This window comes from Telopea speciosissima, unplaced genomic scaffold (genome assembly GCF_018873765.1).
Source record: "Telopea speciosissima isolate NSW1024214 ecotype Mountain lineage unplaced genomic scaffold, Tspe_v1 Tspe_v1.0423, whole genome shotgun sequence".
Lineage (NCBI taxonomy): Eukaryota > Viridiplantae > Streptophyta > Magnoliopsida > Proteales > Proteaceae > Telopea > Telopea speciosissima.
Window position 1 is genome coordinate 9,258 of NW_025317759.1, and position 23,457 is coordinate 32,714.

Consider the following 23,457-nt stretch of genomic DNA (forward strand, 5'->3'; position numbering starts at 1 on the left):
AAAGATATTGAGAAATCACACTTGAAATAGGAAATCTGGAATTTGATAGAAAACTTGGGGTTTTGAAAACATAATTGTAACTGGAATAAAGTTGGAAAGCAGAATGAAGAAAGCCATAGTAGAGAATCAGAGTAAAAGAACTATAAACCAGCAAGCAGACAGAAAATGAAATAAAGTGTACTCAGAAGAAAAGTTTCAAAAGAGGAGATATGAATCGAGAATCCCTCCTGATCCTCTGAGTTGTCATCCCACCAAGGGCTTAACTATAATAACTCTGACTCTCACAGAACCACAGAAAAATCCAATACTCAATTCATCAAATTTGTGTGCATTAATAGCTGGTTACCTAAACATACACATATATAGACTCTCAATGTATGTCTCCTAACATGACTAGAAATAGCCTAAACCAACTAGTAATCAAACTAGCCACTTAATTGACCAATAAAAGACTTGAACAACTCCAAAATTGACCCAAAAACTTCCAGCTGTGTGATGGGGGGTAGGTAGGAACAACTCTAAAACCCTCCTGTATAGGATCCCAAGTCAAAACCCAACTCAGAAACCCAAAGATTGACTGAAAACTCAAACTTCTCAAAATCACACCACACTCTAAGAAACAATAGTTAATAGGAAGGATAAGAACCCCTCAAAAGATGGGAATGATCCAATGAGCGGTTTGGGAGTAATTCAGGAAACAGTGATCTCATGGGCAGAGATCCCTGAGATGAAAAACTCAAATTAAATTCCATCCAATGAACGGAATCCCCTAAAACTATAGTCGAGTTTCACCCTAGGATAGACTCAACTAATCCCAAAATTATAGGTTAATCTAACGGTTAAACTGGGAGGAATTAGGGTAACTAGGTTTCATGGAATTGACTCATTGAGTCAAGGTGATAATGGAATATCTCACTAACCATAACTCAGAAGGACCATGAACAGTGGTCGAGTATTGTTCATGGGCAGTACTTTGACATCCCAAAGTTTCAAGGAAAACAGATCTATATGATGAAGGAACTATCAACTCTCTTGAAATCAGGTATCAAACACTAGCAGCAACTATACACTAAACTCAGAATGCAGACAATCAGTAGCTGGAGGTAGAACAGGGGAAGAGGGGAGGGGAAACCTATCTCAGATTGAAGAGACCCTCTCCCACTGTATTTTACAGGCCTTTAGGGCTAAACAGCACTCATATCTTCCATTAATCAAATCATCCCATGGCCGAGCAGCCTTGGAGAACCCAACGAAATCTGGCTGGCTCGATAGCCGCTGAACCTGGTCCACTTAAAACCTTGGTTCTGCAGGTTCAGGTGGTCCAATCTGCATCACTGTGTTTGGAGTTTCTCAACCAATTAGGACTCGACATAATGAAAGGAAATCAGTTCATGACAGGACTGGACATAAAGAATCTTAATCCAGCCTGAAACTAGGACACAAAAATAATCAAAATAGGAAAAGAAATTGAAAAAAGAAATCTAATTAAATAGAACTCTATAGTAGAGTGGGAATAGGATTCCCAGTGAGATTAGGATTCCTAGAGAAACTAGGAATTGTGAAATTTCTGAAACTGCAAGCTATTCTTCTTCTCCCGACATTGCTACTGGTGCATAGATACTGCATCACATGGGTTCACAAAAACGTTGGAAAATAAATTTGCATCAAATAAAATTTGTAGGATATTACCGATGCTGCAGATCTTGTAGTCATTGTGCGCTCAACAGCTACTGGAGCAAGAGTAGGCTCCACAGCTGATGTGTGTGTTAGACAAGGCTCAAGGTCAATGGTCCCCCCTCCTTTCTGCATAAAACATCAGAGCATGGTAAGTAGTTAAAAGGCTGACCAGAGAAGAAGGTTAGCCAACAAAATAAGATTATTCATGAGGATTCTACACTGAAATAGTACTTGAAGTAACTAAAGCTATTAAAAATCTAAAACAGAAGGCATAAATTGGCATCTCCACTTGAAACAAGGTATAGACTCAGAAACCAAACTGTTGAATATTCAAAGGTCCATGATACAAATGAGGGAAAATTTGATAACGGAAACAATAGCCACCTTAACAATGCAGCATCGTTCAACACGATAACTACAACCAATTGCAGCACCCCACGCACGGGAACGCACATTGTTTCTCAGTGTAGATGTGTAACCTACACAGTATGATCACAGAATAAGGTTAACCATATACAATCATAGCCGAAAACAAAAACAAAAACAAAAAATTCCCATATTTTTGCCTCATCAGCATACTCGGTCATCCCACAAATCGAAAATTAGATTTAGAACATTTACTGGACATGATTAGCATTGTTTCAACAGAAAAGATGTGGTCTGTGCAATATCACAAGTACTTTTGTTTTGCAATGTGATTGTAAGAGGATACTTCCCCCCTCCCCCCAATAGAAAAAAGGTAGACCAGCAACAAAACACAGAAAGGTTATGTAATGGTCCCAAGTTCGCATGACTCGTAATTTTTTCGCACTTGCTGCAATTCAAATGATTTGATATTTTTCATAAATGCTCAAAGAGGGTTTGGTCATGTAAAGCATATTCCTTTTGGGACAATAAAGACAAAATAAAAGCAGTCAAACTTGTGTTTAGAAGATTCTACTTAAATATAGAATCATAAAAACTATAGAAACACAAGTCGAAACCTGCACCCATATAATATTAAAATAATGAACAATTATGACAGAAATAGGCAATTTTTTAGGTTCCTTCAGAATTTTCTCGCCAACTTAAATGGAGGCAACAGGCAGTAAGCAAGGAAGATTTATTGCAACTTACAATCTTGTGGTGGTAGCACTCTAATGGTTGCACGCAACTCTTGAATGGCAGGTGGAGGCGGCGATGCTGTTGGGCGGCAGTAACCAGTGTGCATGAGAACTGACAAACAAGATCCATGAGAGAACATCATAATTGATCTCATTCAGGAAAGAGAGTGGTTTATGTCCCATAGATCAAACTGAAATTTTATATCATTCTGTGTCATTGCCTACCAGCAACAAGGTCTGAATCGTCTGTGTAAATATCTGTTCCCCAAAGCTGACCACCTCTGACCTGAACATGTAACACCAAACTGAAAACAGAGGAAGAGAATTTCGAAAGACTAGTACTTGGCCAATAGTTCCAGGGTTGAGAACCATAAGGAATCAGTAAAGATAGGTTGGATAATCTGGTCCTTATCTGGTACCAGACTTGACCAATCTGATCTATCATATAAAGTTGATCAGCTGACCCATTAGGAATAGCAAGCTTTAGCTCGCTGGATCAATCAATCCTTTGTTTGGATACTGATCCGTACTGATATGGATCATTATTGCCTGGGAACGAAACTGATCTTTAAACCATTGGTTGAGAACTTGAGCCACATCACCATGCCATATGATAGTCGGACACTCAGTATTGCAAATAAAACACACCCAGAAATCATGACAGTGGCATTTACATGTGAAATAACTGAAACCAAAGCATCTCATGCAAACGACGACGTGTATTTTGAAGCATAAGCAAGATATGCCAGAACAGTTTAATTCATGGAGAAAATCAAATTGGATTCACCAAGAATATACATAATTTCAGTGCTCTGGGAATTCATTCTGAATGGGATTCTAACTTGTCATCTCTCCTATTTGATTTAGAATTTCACCTTTACAAGAAAGATTTTGAATAGCCTAGTCATAGATTCATAGGGTGATTGGAGTCTGAATCCTATTTAAGTTAGGATCCCTTTTCCGCGTTAGAAAGAGCTTCAAGAACATGGTCCTTTTTAAGCATCCCATGGGGATCTCCTGGTTTTTTACTTTCTTTTTTCCTATGTTTCTAGAACATGGTCTGCATAGATGAACCATGACAACTGCAACAGACACATGTATAGACATGGTTAGACATGGAAGTGGATAAGGAAACAAGGAATAGAAATAGAAAGAAATAGAAGAAGATGATGATGATGACAACAAAGAAGAAAAAGGGGAAGAAGAATATGAAAAGACAAGTGATGCAGTTAAGATTGTCCAATTGGATCAATTGTGCCTCAGAAGACTTTATTTTGGCTCATGGTTGGATTCTATAGGCCTTAGGCTTCGTATTTTTGGGTTTATTGATGTAATGGGCCTAATATATAAGCCCATAAAGTGGACGCATGTTAGTGCACGGGATGAGTAGTTAAATTGAGTGTTTCAATTAGATTAGGATACATAATAGCTAGATAGAATTCTGTTTTTGAGTTTATTTACTTTATTCAGGGTATTAGACTGATTAGGACTCCTATGAGTCAAATTAGGAATTTTAGGTGGTCTATATATATGTACTACATCCCCCATCAATTATAGATGATTTGACTAAAGAAAAAAAGTTTTTTCTAAGAGTTTTTGTGCTGTTTAGCTATGCATACGGGATTGACATCCCAAACCTGATTTCTTCTCTTCTCTTCTTCTCTCTTCTTCCTCCCAAGAAAGATTGATCTCATCTCTCTTCCCTCCCCTTCCAACAATCTGATTTCTTCCCTTAACAACGCAGTAGCAGCCCTTTATGACCAATAGAAACCCTAGATTCCTTCTTCTTTTCAAAAACCTAGAAACATAACCCTAACTTGCTGCCAATTCAATTCCAGCATACTTTCCACCCTTAAAATTTAACGTAACCTTCACTGATAGACTCCACTACATCAACATAACCTAACCCTACCATCAAACCCGAGGTCCTACCAAACCCTAACCATAATTTGACCTAAAAACCCTATTTTGACCTAGCCAAACTTATCAGTTCATATCAGATCCTGGTTATTGGCTTCTAGACTTCTAGTTGGATCCCCTCCAATCTAGAACTACATTAACAAGTGGCAAACCCTTTGTGCTTTTAGTAGATAGAACATATACAAAAGATAGTTTATAAGGTTTAACCAAAAAAAATTACTATATTGCGTTAACATCATCAAGAAAATCAACATAGAGAGAAATCATATATATCTATATATATGTTGGTAGAAAAGCTATTCAAATAAATTACAATAATAAAAACCATGATAAATCAAAGTATAATATTTGGGTTAATATATTTAATCTTAACATCCAAGCTTCACATCATACATTAGTCACAAACTATTTCTAATTACGGAAATGCCACACCTCCATGTATAATCAGTGACAAGTCAGTAGCAGCAAAAAGCAATACAGCTAAATCAAATTGAAGCAATCACATGAAAAAATCAATTCAAAAACCTTAGAATACACATCTTGTACTTGCACTTACTTGGCGATTTGTGGCAGTAACATATTCAGCTGGTACCCGAATTTCCAGTGTGGGGCCATTACTAGAATTTTCATCAGTTTTGCTATCTTGAGATTCTTCAAATTCCTTCCACAATTTTATTAATTCTTGCATGCATTCACCTGCTTTATAAACAACGGAGGATACCTCAGGTTTACCTGCAATAGAAACACAACAAATTTCAACATATAGAGACACACATAAAACCAAATAACAACTACAAAGAACAGAACCTGAGATATTTCTTTTCCGTCAGTAACCACCAACTTGTTTTTGAATTATCACAATTCAGGAATCTCACCCATGCTTTACACCAACTCTAAATAAAAAGAAATAAGAGGGGGGGAGAGGAATTATCATTATGCAGTGCTGGATTTTCAAAGTTTGTAAATGCATAGAAGTGCCAACAACAGAGATTAATGCCTAGGGTGGAAGCCCCATTTATTAGGTAGGTGATGCAGAGCTCAAACATTACCAGGCCCAAAACCAGACCTGGCCCTGGTTCATGTAAGCCCGGCAGTCAGCACTATTGCATGGATTTCTAGAAGATTGTGTGGGAATTGTGTGGGCCCCCATTAGCAAATTTGCGTGGACTATATCTAGAAGACTTTGCAGGGAATCTTTCTTAGTGGATTAATACTAGTCATTAGCTAGTTAGTAGTTGCTATCTTGGGTTTTCCTTTTGTTGGTCAACTGAAGCATTGTTGTCATTCTTGACAACTGTACAGGTCATATTGGTGATGGGGCAGTATATATTTATGACTTGGCAGAGCTGGAATGGTCAGAATGTGACATGGCAGTGATGTATGGTCATATGGCAGTTGGACAGTGTTTTGGAGGCATCTGGCCTTGTCCAGCACCTTTTGGCAGTGTATTAGGTCCTTACACATTGTTTGGCAAAGGGCCGAAGCAGCAGGTGAAGGCCCCATACATCAAAAGTTGTGAAATCATAGATTCATGCAATGGCAGCGTGTTCGGAGCTATTTTTGGAAGGTCGAATGGCAGAACTGGGCAGAGCGACCTGCATGAGAAACATAGTTCGGCGAGTTGCCTTTCCAAAGCCACTGGAAGAGCGTTGTTCGGATGTTAGATGAAGAAGATATGGCTATTCCCATATGACTGCACAGAAACGGAGCAAATTGTTTCGTCTCAGACATGTCGAAATTATCAAAATTTTGGCGAAATTGTGCAAGTTTCTGGAAGAACATTTGGGCGGCAGAACAAATTTTCCACGTAATCTGGAATTCATTTTCTCTCATATTCCAATAGGTTCCTTACCTTTCAACCGCCTATCTGCTCGAGTCTGGTCCCACCAGATTGCGGCATGTCCGTTTAAACGAGTAGCAGCAAACTGGTCTGGCACAAGTTTTTGAACTATGCTGCCAATTACAGTATACTACTACATGTTGGTGTTGAAAACAAGAGCTTAACCACAAGTTGTACACTTATATAAGAACTCTTGTTTCATGTTTGATTAGGGCTTACATCAACAAACAACAAACTCAGCCTTAACCCAACTTAATGGGGTCGGCTACATGGATCCAAACAAAACAAAGTAGAGAAAACAGAGTTCTTACCAAAAAAGGTAACAAAAAGATGGGGAGAGAAATTAGATATGAAAAATGGAAAATGAGAAATAAATAATAAAAAAAATGCAAGATGAAAGATGAAAGATAGTAGGAGGAAAGAGGTACAGCCCAGCACGTCAGGAGAGTCTAAGTTAAATGGGGTCTGCTACATGGATCTTTGCCCTCCAATAGGCTCTATCCGAAGTCATACTTGGAACAAGACCTAGACTATGCATGTGATGCAAAGGCTTACTATGCAATATAACATATGATGTAAGGGCATACATTAGGTAACCAAAATAAGGACTTCTACGTTCAGTTTTCAAACTCCATCCAATAAATCTTCTAGTCTAAAGATTAGCTTAATTGGATGAGTTTTTACTACCTAAGAAATTAGACGTCCTAAGATGGTTGTGAATACATTGGAGATAATGTATAGGAAGAAATCCTAAGTGGTATCCGTATATTGCATAATTATGATTTATTTATCTTATGGAAAAGTACTATAACTTGTTAAGACCCAAAAAAATCAAATTGTTCGAATCAAGGAACTGGATTGTAAGTTATGGGTGTGAGCCATTATTCTACAATTCTATTTTGTGGCAAACTATTATAGGATTTGTAGCAGCATTAGAGCCAGGACATTTGGCCTCTTAGATTTTTCAATGGCCCCCAACCCCAAAGAAAATCCTGGATCCACCCCTGCAACTAAGAACAAAAAATTGATTAATCATTCAATAGGATTAAGAAGAAAAAAAATGTAAAGTAAAATGCATTCTGGAAAATCTCTCTTTTTTTTAATTAAATGTCAGGGATGGACAACATGAATATTATTATAGAAGTAAAGAGATATTGTGTTCACATCACTTATAAAACAACCACCACTTAAAGACTCAGAGCTTGAATATAAGTTAGAAATTAGTAGCATCTACGAATCTAACATTATCACCATGACAACCAACAACAAATTTGTTGTTAAATGTAAATAATTATAAAATATAATTACAAGAAACACAATCACTTGGGCAATCGTAAAGACATGCAAACAGGCCAACCCAGTGAGAATAATCTCCGACAGAAATCAATGAGAATAATTTTTGACAGGAAAATGCAGCACTGCACAATGATACATGTTCCTGTTGTTACCAGCTTTCTAAGTATCAGCTCAATATAGATAAAATATAGGGCCTAACCTTGCGATCTGCAAAATCAGAACACATATAAAGAGATAATTAGTACATGTTGTTACCGCATGCAAAAGAACAACAAAAGGAAATAATCCCAAAAACTGAAAATTGTTCCAAGGATATCAATGAACCAAATTGACCAATTATTTATATCTTGCCAATACACATTGCTAAATAACAAGTTGCAATATGCATAAGCTTGAGACTGTTTTTGTTTTCTACTTATCCTTTAAAATGTAATTTCGCAAAACTTTCGCAACAGCATGATCAAGATTGAATGGAAACTCAACTAAAGACAAGTAAACAGTGATGCAGTTGTTCTAGCCTGGCTAGACAAACATACCACTTTGGAGGCCTAAACCAAGAACCAGTCTTAAACCAGTTTTCTGGTCTGGCAAGGGTTGGTAGATTAAATAGGAGATTTATTTCCATTTAATTAATTATCTTTGTTTTAGAAGGTTGGGTAGACTACGTAGGATTTCCTTGGTAGTTTCTTTGTTTGAGTCATTGCTTACTTTGGTTAGTTTCCTCTATTAGTTGGTTTCCATTTTTGCTAGGTTTCTATTTTGATGTAATGGAGTTTTCTTTATATTCATGTAATAAATAGAGTGAACTCAGATTTGAAGATTAGAAAGAATGTATTGAGTATTTGGTTTGAGAAGCCTCTATGGCTTTGGTTGTGCGATTCTGACCTCTAAACCCCCCCTTTCTTTCTTATGTGAATCTCTCTCCCTCCCACTGCAACTTTAATTCTTCCATTATTTCCTTCTCCTAACCGGCCCCTACCAACTTGGTATCAGAGCCGAAGGATCCATCTCCTTCTCCGTCAATCTCTTTCCTTCCCTTCCCATTAATTCTGTTTCTCATCCCTCTGTACGATCCCTTCCCTTTCCCTGAAACCCCCCTCCCACTGACTCCCTCAGAAGCCAAACCTTCTTTCCCAACTGGTTCAATTACACCCCACCTTCCCCTTTTGTTTTTCCCACTGTGACAGTGAACACACCATAAAATTAAAAAATAAAAAAAGTCATTTTCCCAACCCACTGCTACCGCTGAAATCCCAAACCCACTCTCCTTCGACTCCAGTGAAACTCAACAGCAGCAACCCACCCCTGTGATTCCCACCGCCAAACCCCAAACCCACTGAACCCCTGCTCCATCTCAGAAACCCGTCGTCTTTTTTCTTCGATCGAACCCCCTCCAAAACTCTAGAGTTTCAACCATTTTAAACTATTAAAAAAAGCGGAGATTGAAGAAGAGAAGTGAGGGGCAAGAAGCAGAAATAAAAGAGAGAGAGAGAGAGAGAGACGAGAAGCCTCATACCTGGTTTCAGTGGTTTGCAGTTGTTTCCACTCCTCATCTGGGACCAAGTCGAAATCGAACTCAACTTTCACCCGCAGCCACTGGTTGAAAATGACCTCCATCTACCACCGCTGATTAGAAGTCAAGCTTTGGGTTCGAAGTTCGCACTCTCGTTGGCCCTCTGTTTATACTGACTGCAAGTCAACTCCCAGCCCCAACGTCTTCCTCAGCTTCCGCCATTTTGCTCACATTTTTCCTCTGGTTCCAGTAACGGTAATAAACCCCTCTCCCTCTTTTGTTCGATTGATTCCCTTCCTTCTTTTTTTTAATTCCAATTCAACCCCCCCCACTCCCACCTTGTGAGACGTGACTAATTTTAGGTTGTTTATTTCATTTATTTCCCATAGTGCCCCTGCTTTATTTCATTTAACTCATATCTCATGTTTTTCCAAGTCTATGCAAGCTTCGATTGACCAATTGGTGGCTTCTGAGAAAGGAAAGAGTCCCATGCTATCTGGGGATTCTTCCAACTCCACCTCACCACCACATTACACACCATCACCATCACCATATGGGGCTGAATGATATGAAGATGGAGTGGACAAAGCAGCCTGTTGGATGTCCTTGATTTTTATGGGGACCACAACCCGGCATCGTTGTCATGGAGTCTAGGCGACCCAAGGTGCTGGAAAGAGTAAAAAATCAAGGCGATACCAACAAGGCAACCAAGGCATCAGATGCCCGCCTAGTCGACCAAGGCGTCCAAGTCAACCAAAGCGCCTAGACGCCTAGGCGACAACTTGACAACTATGCAACCCGGAGCAATACCTTGATTGGGTCCATAGTTTAGAAATTTTCTTCAGATGGTACAACTTGACAGCCAGGAAATTGATATTTGCAGAGGGTAAGTTGAAAGGCACGACTCAGGTCTAGTGGATCAAACACCAGTAACAGAACCAGACTCGAGGTATAGGCCAAGTTACTACATGGGCTGATATGCGAAATGCAATGGCCGGAGATTCCAATTGGTTGATTACAAGCAACAAGTACACCTCAAATTTGTGTAGTTGAGAAGTACATGACCAAGTTCTATTACTTAGCCACCCATTCTGAGTTTGAGTGGGATGAGGAGGTCTTTGAGGCACAATTTCGCAACGGCTTACATCTATAGATCAGTGCAGCACTTGCCGCCATTAGACTGCCTACCATGGAGGAAGCAGTTCAGGTGGCATATCAGGTTGAGGAAATTTTGAGGAAACCTTACAACCAGAGGACTTTTACTGACACACATTCCAGAGGTGATAGCTTTCATCCACAGCAGTCTTCTTCTCAGGAGAAGTTAGTTTCGGTTAGCAAACCACAGGCTAGTGGTTCTTCTATGGCACCTACACAACCGCTTCATCCTTACTACCCACCTCGGCGAGGTTCAAATAGACCTTATTCTCCACCTCAACATGGATATGACAGAAATTCGGTGATGCCGAAAGTAGCTATTTAGTGCTTCACGTGCAAGGAGTACGGAGATATGACTGTTCAGTGTCCTAACCAGTTCGTAGCTTAAATTGACAAGGAAAAATTCATACCATTTGAACCGAAGGAGCAACAGACAAAAGGGACAATCAATCTGGTGGCTGAACGTGAGCGTGAGCCTAGTGAGGTTGAGGACAATGACAGTGATGGTGAGCGTCAATATTGCTATTTTATTTGCCCCCTCTTGGTTACATAGAAGGTTTTTGATGAGGAAGATAAAGATTGGTGTTGTAACAGTATTTTTCAAGGTTAATGAAAGATGTTTGCTCATGTATTCCATTGGTGGACTGATTGAGTAGGTGCAGTGTGATGTCCTCCCTCTGAAAGTCAGCCACATTCTAAAGCCAAACATTGTGGTTATGAGAATACATATTCCTTTCAGCATGGTGGACTTGAGATGAAATTCCTCCCAACAAAAGATTGATGCAAGTGCACTGCCTTAGACCGACCCAAACCCATTTGGGTATCCATGTGAAGATGAGTCAAGTACATGGGTTTTTTAGGTTCAGTAGGATATTTAGGAATTATTTTTATTTGTAGTTTTGAGTTTTGTTACCAGATTGGTACAAATCAGGACCCAAACCCATTTGGGTATCCATGTGAAGATGAGTCGAGTACATGGGTTTTTTAGGTTCAGTAGGATATTTAGGAATTATTTTTATTTGTAGTTTTGAGTTTTGTTACCAGATTGGTACAAATCAGGTGGTTCTTCTTCCAAGAATATCGATCTCATCTCTCTTCCCTCCACTTCCATCAATCCTATTTTTCCCCTTGATACGTAGTTGCATCCTTTATCTCAGATTTGATTACAAATTTGGTTATTGGGCCTACTTGCATCTGAGATCCTTAATCTGGATTTTCAGATTGCATAAATTGGTATAAGAGACGAAATCCTTTAATTGCGATGACAATCAACCATGAATTTATTACTCTTTTGGAGTGGATAATGGATGGATTGTTGGATATCAAATCGAATTTCCAGGATCTTCGATCAGATTTTCGAGAGCTTATTGAAAGTACCAAACGCTGCTGTGATAAAATGTGCAGCGTACTAGAAGCCTTAGAAGACGGATCAGTGGTGATAGAAAATGTCGAAAACGAAATGGCGATCAAGTAGAAGTGCACGGTCCGATCAAAGTTGCAGTTGAAGAATTGATCGACGGTCCGATTTTAGTTGTTAAACCCCACAATCAAATTCTCATAGAGTAGATGCCGTTTGCTAATGACCATCAGAAGATTGTGAGGTGTGTTGGATCATTGCTCCATCAAAGCCGATGTTTGCGGATGTCGATCAAGTAGTGCTAATCCTCTCATTTTATAAAATTTGTGGTCGAGTTTTTCTCAACACCAGGAGAGTTGATGCAGGAGCAATGCCTTGGATCGACCTAAACCCATTTCGGTATCCATGTGAGGATGAATCGGGTCCATGGGTTTTTTAGGATCAGTAGGATATTTAGGAATTATTTTATTTGGGAAATATATGTAATCTTTTATTTGGGTAGCAATCTGAGTTTTATTTAGTCTCAATTTTTATATCAACAAACACTTAATAGACAAACGTGAACCACTTTGGAGGCCTAAACCAAGAACCGGTCTTAAACCAGTTTTCTGGTCTGGCAAGGTTTGGTAGGTTACACAGGAGATTTATTTCCATTTAATTAATTCTCTTTGTTATAGAAAGTTGGGTAGACTATGCAGGATTGCCTTGGTAGTTTCTTTGTTTGAGTCATTGCTTACTATGGTTAGTTTCCTCTTTTAGTTGGTTTCCATTTTTGCTAGGTTTCTATTTTGATGTAATGGAGTTTTCTTTATATTCATGTAATACGTAGAGTGAACTCAGATTTGAAGATAAGAAACAATGAACTGATTATTTTGGTTTGAGAAGCCTGTGTGGCTTCGGTTATGCGATTCTGCCCCCCACCCTCTTTCTTTTGTGAATCTCTCTTCCCCCCCCCCCCCGGCAACTCTAATTCTTCCCAATATTCCCTTCTCCTAAACCACTGTCCACCAAACAGAGTCTTCACAGAGAGGTTTCAAAAACATTATATTTCACAATTTTTTTAAATTTTTCAATGGCAAGAAGGTGCAACACGGTATAAAATAAGCATCCAGTTATTATAATGCTAAGAAAAATCAAAGTTTATAAAAATGCAATTGTTTGGAAAATTTTTCTGTAGGTAAATAATTTCACCAGCCATGAAAGTAATACAATGAATCGACATAGATTGCTTTTGGGGAAAAGGCAAAAGTGTGAGACCACAATAGGAAGCATAGTTCAAAATCCCGCCAAAATTTCGGATATTTTGGTGGGTCCAAGACGAGATGGTAGGTCAAAATGAAAAAATGCAATATTTCGGAAATTTCGATCATCTCGTTTCGTAAATTTCAGAAATTTCGGTCTAAAACATGCACCGTTTCGTCGAAATTTCGATCATTTCATTTCGGTATTTTGCTCATTTCGGCATTTTGCACCCCAAAAAATGGCCAGGCAAAATCATAGAAAAAATACAATGTTTTGGCAAAATTTCGGTCTGGCCGAAATGGCCTTTCGAGACGAGATTTAGTACTATGATAGGAAGTAAAGAGTGATCAAGGGAGAGGGAAGCATCATACCACCCTTTCCATAGATACAAACAAACACAATGCATTAATCCAGTGCAATCAGGGTTTTAGCAACTAGTTAAGGATGCATCACAGGTATGGCTCAATTATAGCAATTTCTATGTTAAGAGTTTTTGAAATCATCAAATTCCCATATCTGCAGCCCATGTTTTTGTGGCAAAGGTCAAGGAGAAGGGAAAAAAAAGAAGAGAAATCTTCCTAAAAATTAGTTTACTTTATGCAGATCGATCAAAGGACCTGCTGGTGGTGGGTTTTCTTTTAAGATAAAAGAAAACAGATCTTGTGGGAGAGAAAAGAGATCTGATCGTATTGGGAAGAGAGGAAGAGGAGAGAGAATGGATAGAGAGAGAGGCAACAACCTCGATAGTAACTAAGGCTCTCTTTGGCGTAGTTTATATTTATATTTATGACTTATTTATGACTAATCAATTATGATGATAGGTTATGGGCTATAAACAATAATCATTTGGTTACTACTAGACATAATAGATTATATAATGAAAAATAGGTTTGGTATGCTTAAGTGAAGAATATATTATATAATGGTGGGGGCGGGGTGGGGTTGGAGAGAGAGAGGGGCAAAAGAGAGGCTTTGTTCTAATTTTTGTTAATTTTACCAATTTACCCTCACTTAAATAGCAATTCTACACATGTTCATTAATGGTACCCCCCATAAACAAACATTAACAGTTTATGGTGATAAATCATAATCAACTCTCCAGTTGTTTATGAATTTATGCTTATATTGATATATTTTAATGAGAAATATGGATCATAAATAATACCAAACACATCTATTTATGTTTATGTGTCAGATAAACATAAATTTAAACTATACCAAAGAGAGCCTAAATCAAACTAATTCTCCATTCATCAAATCACATGGCGGGTTTCCCACTTACATGCTTTCATCCCTAGCTATGAAACTTGATCACGATTGGAAAAGGAAACAGAAATAAATAATAAAAAACCCAAACCAAAACTAAAACTAATTCCTCTACCCATAGGCTAAGAATGGAGTGTCCTAATGCATTAATGACATTGAATAAAAGAAGGAAACTGACAATAATCAGGATTAGAATTTATAAGCATTGTCACAGCCCGATTAGACAACTACAAGTAATAAAGTCAAAAAGAAATACCCACCTAAAAACTAGCCCACAAGTGGCTGAAGATAAGTTTCCTGAAATCCTGAATTCTGGAAACCGTAAGCCTTCAAAAAGACCTCCAACTGGGTCCCATGAGCAGTATGCTGATAAGGTTCCTGATTTTCAGGAACTCCAGAATCGCAAACCATAACGCTCCTTCAAATGGATCGCACAAGTCATGGTTTCCAGGATTTAATCTTACTTGAACCACAGGGTGATCTTAGATCAGAAACTGACGCAAAATATAGGTTCACAAGTGAACCAAACCAAACGAGCCCAAAATAAACCAAACTGCAGGAATTTCTTTTCTTGTTCTTCTTTCAAACTGAATATTGCATCACAACAGCGCCATTACTTCGTTGCTTCATCAATTGCAGGGATTTTCGCCATCATAGCGCTGTTTCTTGGGATTCAGGGGGATCGACAATAAAAGGACATGCCACTATACATATTTGGGATTTCAAAAAAAAAAAAGAGTGACCAAAATAAGATCCATACGATAAAAAAAAAACTCAAAAATAATATTTTAAAATGCAACATAAAAGGGGGAAAAAACTCATTGGATACAGGAGATGAAAGGCTTTGTTATGGAGACAATAAAAAGGTTTCCGATGACACACAATCAAGCAAACAAGTAATTGCTTAACTGCAATAAACAAGTGAAAGTAAGAGACACGAGAGCTTAACCAACTTAGAGCACTGAATGGATGAGAAGGGTGTGAGCCATAGCACAGAATTACGAAAATAGCATGACCTCACCACCTGAATCTTTTCGGTGCCTATTAGTTATATTCCAAAAGATATGAAAGCTTTATTTTGCACATAGTTCTAACACCCGCCGAGATCGCGGCGAGATGTCGGAAAACTCGAGAATCTCGAGCTTCTCGAGACGAGTTTACATACAAAACACAGAATATGCACTATCTCAAATATTTTGACCGAAATTTCAGCGAGATTTCGGTACTCCGTGCCGTCTGGTCGAAATTTTGGAAAACTACTACATTCCACATTATAAAAAAGCACCAACTCGAGAGTACACTTCGAAATTTCAAAGTAACTCGACAGCGAAGGGGTTTATTGTCTAGATAAGGGGGGAAACCTTGTTTCTTGACTCTTTGGCCACATCATCACTCAATACAACTGGGATACAATATCGGTGTTGCCAAATTCCTAAGAAAAGATTGATTGCATTGTTGGGAGTTGGAACATGGAAGACTAGTGAAGTAGGGTGTCTATGACTAATGTATTGTTCACTGTTGGGTATCTATGTAATATGCATTGTGAACACTTCACGTGGAGAAGTTTGTAGTAGAAACTTTAACTATGTCTCATATGATCATATCATTCAAACAATGTGTAGAATAGGAAATATTCCATTAAGGGTTCGGCCCTTACTGCCAATGAAGGGTGCAAATCCAAAACACTAAATTGGGTGTTTTTTTTTTCAATTTTAAGGTTTAGATATGTTTATTAAGCCTAAAACAAGCTTCCCTTGAAGTTTTGGAGCCAACTAAGGCCATTTGCCCACCGAAGCAATATTCCGAAACCAAAAAAATGCACTGTCTCGCTGAGATATCGAGAATCTCGACCTGGTCGAGACGAGTTTTCGAACTATGGTTTTGCTAGTGACCCAGTTAAATACCCAGATCCTAAGTCTTCCATTTGCAGTTTGTGTTAAACCAAATTATCTAAGTTTTCATCATCATCACATATAACTATTTGGGGCTGGCTTCATAAATTGCTGAACCATGACACTGATGGTTACACAAAACATGCAATATATAAGTTATTGTGTTGAAAAGAATGGAGGCAGAGCATCATACGAATACAACAATCATGGTAGGCTTTTCTAGGTAGGCTATTTTTCAGGGTGCAATATTTATATTACTAAATAGGCTCAATAATTAGGATGTGGGGTGAAAATAGTTTTGTTATATGTCAAGTACACTAGAAGATATGGTCAGTCAAAGATACATTTGAGTTGCAGCAGAAATTTGTACTAAGGTTAGTTTGGTGATTTTCAGCTTTTTGGCATTTATTTCAATTACTTTTCAAAATTAGTTGGCATTTCAAGCAGAATAGTTGCTTTAAAGAGGTTTTCTATTTTTAGTTTGACTTAAGATTAGTATTCTATAAGTTAGAACAAGGAACTAGTGATGTAGATAAGTCAGTTAGAGGGCTTATTTTGGTGGAAATAAGCTTCGTGTTGGGTTATGTAGGTGTTGGGCTTTTGTTTTTCATGTGTTTATTTTGCAATTGACCAATTTAATAAGGCTAAAATATGGGTAGAAAGAAGGAAAACGGGATTTGCTTCATTAGTTTAGTAGAGTCCTATTTTGAGCATGTTTTCTTTATTATTTCACTTTCCTAGTCAATTTAGGATACCTTATAAGTTAAAGATTGGGTTAGGCCTTTTTTTTTTAGTGTCCAAGTCTATTTTTGAGTCTTCTATATAAGTTTGTAAGGGAGGCCAGCATTGTACACGAATATGGATGAATAGAAAAGTTGATTATGCAATGTTGAAATCCTGAGATAGGATAGGTGAGATGCCCATTCCATTTCCCCCATCCCCTTTCCATCGGTTCTTGAATTCAAACCCTATCTTTGTTCAAATTGATCTCAAGAGTGCTACAAGCTGCTGGGATTTCTTTCAACTGATTGTCACATCGATTTCTTGAGGATAACCACATCAAGATCATTATTGCTTCAACATGTTACAAATTTGAGGGTTTTTATTTGTTACATAGACCAAGGAAATTTTACCCTCATTTGATTTCCCATCATGGTTTAAAGTATGTATCGTATCGGTTGATACCTGTCGGTATCAGTCGATACCTGTCGGTATCAGTCGATACCGATACGATACATACCGATACGTCTCTTTTTTTAAAACATGAACTGTCTCGGATTGTACCGAAAGGTATCGGCCGATACGATATGACCGATACGTATCGATACCATCGATAAGTTCAATAAAAATTTTGTGAGTGGTTTAATACGTATTGACCGATACGGCTTGATACATACTGATACGTACCGATACCATCGATAAATTCTATAAAAAAGCCATTTTCACTCACAGACTCGATACAACTCCTATTCTAACAGAAAAATGAAGGAAAACTCTCAACCAAGAGTCTAAAATCTTGCATTTAATCTTGGTTTTTCACACTTTTGAACTCAAAAATGAATCAAAGGGGCGCTACAACATCATCCTTTGCATCATCCAATACTCTTCATGGCTATAGACGATTACAACATGTAAGAAACCTCATATTTTATAACAATTTCAATTTAATGCACTTGTTTGGATTTACATTATTTTCTAGTTTAGTGTTTATGCATGATACTTGTTATATATTGTTTTTTGTTCCAAAAGTGTATTTCCATGTGTATCTTAATCATTTCTATGTGTATCTGTAGTGTTCGATACGTATCTACGATACGATACGTCTCTTAAAATCACCCAACCAATACGATACCCAATACCGATACTTTAAACCTTGGTTCCCATTGTTGTCTCGGTTCCCTCATATGATTTCTTGTTTATTGGAGGGTTTTCTATTTGATCGTGCCTGGGATTAGACCAATTCTGGTTCTAGCATTACATTAACTACAAATCCCACTTGTCACTAGACTCGGGATCCACGTTAGATTTACCAATAAATATAGTGTTTTCTCTGAAAACGCTGTTCTAATACCGTGCAGATTTTCACAGGCCTCTTTGAAGGGGAATTCCATCATACCTAGGTTGATTCCAAGATAGTGCCCCTTCTTCCTCCTACTTTCTACTTTCTGCTTACAGTTGCAGCAGCTTCTTCAACAGTTCAACCCCATAATCATCCATCTTTCACCATTATTTTCATCAACATATCAACTTTGCCATTTCCCACATCCCACAGTGTCCAAAGATCAAATCCCACAGGAAATTACAATTCTGCCCTTTTGTATCAAAAGATTCCTTCACTGGGTGATGGCTCTGGGCCTTGCTGCATCGCCCAGTGCCTGCAATCGACAGCAGGGCTGAGCTTCCTAGGCTGGGCTTTACAGGGCCAAGGGTCCAATGGATCCTCTGCATGTTGGGGTGGTTGGGTAGCCCTAGTGGTGGTCTACCATTTGCCATAGGCTGATTGCCCGGCAAATCCACCATCAGGCTGGATCTGGCTGCCCAAATAACCCTGGTGAATAGTGTTCAGGGTTTTGCAAATCTGAGAACTTGGGATTCAGCCACATGCAAGGCTGGATATGTATGTTTAACAAGGTTCCAGCGCTGCAACCACCTAGGGTTTGGTCTCTGCAGCCCTGGCTTGCAGTCTGGGCTTCAATCCAGCAGCCAGAAGAGGGGTCTGGGCAGTGCATGCATGCACAGTTGGATTTCGGCCAAGGGAGCAGCACATCAGAATATTGATTTTCAATAAAATGCCCAGATCTACCATGCACAAGGTCTGCATGGCTGATCTGGACCAAGACTGGGCAAACCCTAGCTTGTCTGGGCTGCCCAGGGTTGAGGAAATGCAGAGAATGAAAGAGGAGAACAGATACAGCAGGTATACATATAATTTTTATACCTGAAAACAGCAGTGGAGGGGCTCGAATCAGTCCCTACCGGTGATGGCAGCAGCCTCCCCTCTTCCTTCCTTCTTCCTTCTTCTTCTTTCTCTCCTTTCTTCCCTCTCTTCTCTCTTTCGGATTCAGTTCTGCCAAGGGTTCTAAATGAACCCAAAAGCCTGCTATTTACCATCCTCATATCCTGATCCCACCATCCCTAGCCTTCAACCATTCGATCACCATCAAAACCCAAGTTATTAGACTGTCTTCTAATACCTTCTATAGTTCTATTTTTTTTTTATCTACTCATAATAGACCCCCATTCCAGCCTTAAAAACTCTAAACTAACTTTTGCAAATCCCTGAAGGGATACTTTCAAGATTAGTGCTAGAAAAATCGTGTCTCATATAGCTAATTTACAATTGATGTCAGCTGTATGCCTAGAAAGACCAGGAAGATAGCTTGGTCCTCCACATGGAATCTTTTATCCTTCCATTTATTCCTTATTATGGGCCAGTCTTAGTTGCCTTAGCAGATTCCAGTTAATTTAGGACTTCAAATCAGCTGCTTAGTAGCCTATCAATGGGAAACTATTTGTTTCATTACTTTCGTTTTCAGTTTATGCTTTAACATAATGGATACCTTGCAGGAATAATCTAAGTACGATTAGGAGCTGTGATTTTCAGTGTTTTCCTTCTTTTTTTTTTTCTTTTTTCCTTTTTGGTACTAGATTTCCATTTTAGAAAACAGAGATGTAATCTGGATCATTATTCATGGAATGAACCTAAGGTCTCTTCCAACCCACCCACGTCCCCACTTTCTTCTCGGCCAAACAGAAACCACTGTTGACCCATGTGAGGGATTGATTTCCTGTCCTCCTAGGAGGATTCCTAAAAGTTGTTCTCTTCTCCAGGGTCTATTCTGCTAAATCTCTTTGAATATTCCCCAGTTTTCTCGTTTCCAATTTCATGGCAAGTTTATAACATACATTCTTAACTTGTTCGGATAAAGTTTCTAATCTGTTCCTTAAATTTCTGATTCAGAATATAAACCATAATCAATTACAGAATCTGCACCTGCTAATTAGTTTATCCGGCATAAATTTCTTTTTGCATGCACTCCGTATTCACTATAACCTCTTTAAACAGCCCACAAATCTCTTTCAGAGGTAAGCTTGTCAACTAGCAATCACACCCATTCAGCTGCAGCCCTAGCCTTGAGACAAATTAATTCTGTCTGCCTCACCTTCATCAGGCCCACTAACCACAGATTTGAGATTTTATTAGATTCTCTCTTTATATAGAATGTTTCTTTAATTTTATCTTAGTACCTACATTCCAAAACCATGAAAATTGCATCTTTTTCTTTGGTCCCTTCTTTTCCTTTTATTCTCTAAATCTGAATCATATTCCTAGCCAAACTTGTATAAATTTCCTAAACCAATAATACCACAACATAAGTACAGCCAAGGCATATAAAATAAAACATCGCAATAATTAAGCTTAAATTGAATTCAACATGAAGAAATGTAAATAAAAACCATACCCTTCATTATCCCGAGTCCTGGACCGGAAACGGGGTTCTCGATTAGCCACTTGGGGAGTTCCTCTAGGCCGAAGCATTCTCTTACGCTGCTGAATCCCATAACCAAAACCATCTCTTTCTCTGTCTGTTCCTCCATCTCCCTCAGTGCATCCATCATCTGACTCCTTTTCATAGGACCTGCTGCGTTTTTCATGTCTATCAATATCCATATCTGCATCCTTTTCTCTTCTTTTTTCTTTAGCATCCCTCTCAACAGGTTTCCAGCTATCAAATTCTTTCTGCAGCTTTTGTTCGGACACTGGATTTTCTTGCTCAGGAATTTTGACAGATCCATCCATCAATTCTTTTTCGTTGTGTAGATCCTCTTTCTCAGTTCCATTAGGTGTTTCTTTCCTAATATGATCCTTCTCTCTCTCTTTTGCTCTCTCCTTGTCTTTTGGAAGTTCCTTTCTTTCCCTCTCCCACCTCTCTACTTCTCTCTCTTCTCTCGTTGATTCTCTGCGTTCACTATTCGTAATACCAACTTGCATGTTGTTTCGACGCTCATTCCTGTCCCTGTCCCTTTCTCCCCAATCCCTCTGTTTTTCATCCTTCCTTTTTCTTTCCTTCTCTTTGTATTTATCCTCACTTTTCAAGTCAACCTTGTTTTCCCCAACAGCCTCATGTGCTTCTGAATGATCCCTCTCTTCGGTTGTTGAAGCCTCTTTTCTAGTCTCATTTGGTCCATGCATATTATGTCGTGAAACACGCCATGGCTCCAAACTGTCCTCAGATGTTTCTGGATATCTTTTCGTTTTGTGGTGTTCCTTGTGCTCTTTCCAGCTTGAGTGAAAATTCCCTGCAGTATAACCATCCTTTTCAATCTTGGTTTCAGCCTTAAAATCTGTATGAGGTTCCCTGTCATGTTTTATTTCTTTGTTAACATCCCCCCTACTATCTAATCTTACATCTTTCTCACCTTTACCAGATTGAGCATCTATCCTGGCTTCAGTGTGTAAATCCTTTGCTTCTGCCTTCGAGTCTCTATTCTCAACCTTGGAATCTCTGTTTTCCTTGGAATCTTTTGATTCCATCCTGTTTTCACTCGTAACCACACACGAATCATTAGAGGAAGATGATAGTCGATATGCCGGAAAAAGAGTTGGCCGTTTATCTGCATCTCGTGCTTCTGTACGTTGGATTTTTGCTAACCGGCCTTCCGGTCCCAGTTCAAAGGGATATTCATTCGAACCTGACTGAGAAATTTTCACAGAGAGGGGCGGCAAGCTACTCTCTTCCAGTGGATGCTTCGAAGTTGGAGGAGGGTTGACCTCCTCATGCAACCTTTTAGGAGCACCACTCATAATGTTCTAGATGTCACAACCTATTGAATTCTCTTGAGAAACATTTGCTGGTTTTAAGCCTGCAAAGTCCAGACGCCATCACTAAAAGTTACCACCGGACCTATCAACTGTTCAATCGCAAATTACTAGAATTTCAATTGGCAAAAGTAACACGGAAACAAAAATATCAGCAGATGCTTTAGCATGTAAAATAAAAATTCATAATCAGAAAACACTTTATAGACTCTAGAATTACAACAGTTGGGAAAATAAAGCCCCACAATCTCAGAGGAAGATTTTTTTAGAAAAAAAGTAGTAAATGAATATATAATTACTTATTGCAAGTATATTACTGCATCATTAGCGCATAAGAAACCATTGATGACTGAAAATAGCTACAGGAAAGCATTTAAAACTAAAGATAACATAACCAGTTGCAGAATAAACTACTCAGTCACCCATCTTAATGGCGGAAAAACTTCAAATAAAGTCACAAAGCCGAATCTTTTTCTACATGAGGGAGAGAAAAAAGCGAAAAGGATCACTTGAAATCCTAGATTTTTACATGGAATCGAAATTCCGAGTCACTGCCTCAGTTGCATGACATGCTCAGATCTAAAATTTCTGCAAATTACTCACCCAATAAACAATTGATGCAAATAAAATTATGAAATTTATATGAAGTATGCTTCAGGTCAAGAAAACAAATGAAACAAGACAGAACCCTATAGAGGAGAGAGAGAAGAAGAAAATGAAGAACATTACCTTACCTTACCTTACCTTTCGCTCAGCCGCTCAATACTGCAAACACTTTTTCAAGGGTTGGTCACGGCCATTCTACTCGTCTTCTTCTGAAACGATGTTGCGTTTTATACAGTAACCCTCACAAGAAGCCACTGCTTTTTTTGGTTTAATGAAATGACCAAATGCATTCTTTTTCTCCCTTTGAATTGGGCGAAGTTGTCGTTACAGAAATAAATAAATAAATAAGAGATTTGAGAGACGACGCTTCATAATACATGGGCCAGAGTCGCCGGGCCTCTTCAATGAAAGCCCAGCCCAGGATTTGGCCGCTTGGGTTGGGCTTGGGCTTCAAATGTCTTAGCTAATTAAGAGGCCATACTCCTTTGGCTTGGACTTAAGCTTAGGCTTACTTTTGCACAAATGCCCCTCACTGGGTCTCTTGGTTTAGCAAGATTTGGGATCACCATAGGCTTAGGCTTGGGCTTGGGCTTGGGCTTGGGCTTGGGCCTGGGCTTGGGCTTGGGTTTTGGCTATATTGTTTGAGATCTCTGGTCGAGTATTCTGCACAATGCGAAAGTACGTATTATATATGTAGATACCTTTTCAATCCGTATTAAATACTTTAAAGTCTATTTTGTGTTATTTCATGATCATTAATTAGTATAAC

At 38.6% G+C, this 23,457-nt stretch overlaps 1 protein-coding gene across 3 annotated transcripts; it reads right to left on the reverse strand.

Moving 5' to 3' along the window:
- Positions 1–1,620: 1,620 nt before the first annotated feature.
- On the reverse strand, positions 1,621–22,901 carry LOC122648068 (zinc finger CCCH domain-containing protein 13-like). Of its 3 annotated transcripts, XM_043841338.1 has the most exons (9): positions 22,817–22,901; positions 21,683–22,126; positions 20,725–21,562; positions 8,036–8,043; positions 5,257–5,432; positions 3,006–3,066; positions 2,794–2,892; positions 2,062–2,156; positions 1,621–1,803 (listed from the first exon to the last, which is right to left on the reverse strand). In XM_043841338.1, exons 2-9 carry the CDS (start codon positions 22,065–22,067, stop codon positions 1,636–1,638), a joined length of 1,830 nt encoding a protein of 609 aa, XP_043697273.1. In that variant the 5' UTR covers positions 22,068–22,126; positions 22,817–22,901; the 3' UTR covers positions 1,621–1,635. The 3 variants fall into 3 exon arrangements, with proteins under 3 accessions (XP_043697273.1, XP_043697271.1, XP_043697272.1); XM_043841336.1 differs by having other exon boundaries at positions 20,725–22,126; XM_043841337.1 differs by having other exon boundaries at positions 20,725–22,126; positions 22,822–22,857.
- Between the last annotated feature and the right edge of the window lie 556 nt (positions 22,902–23,457).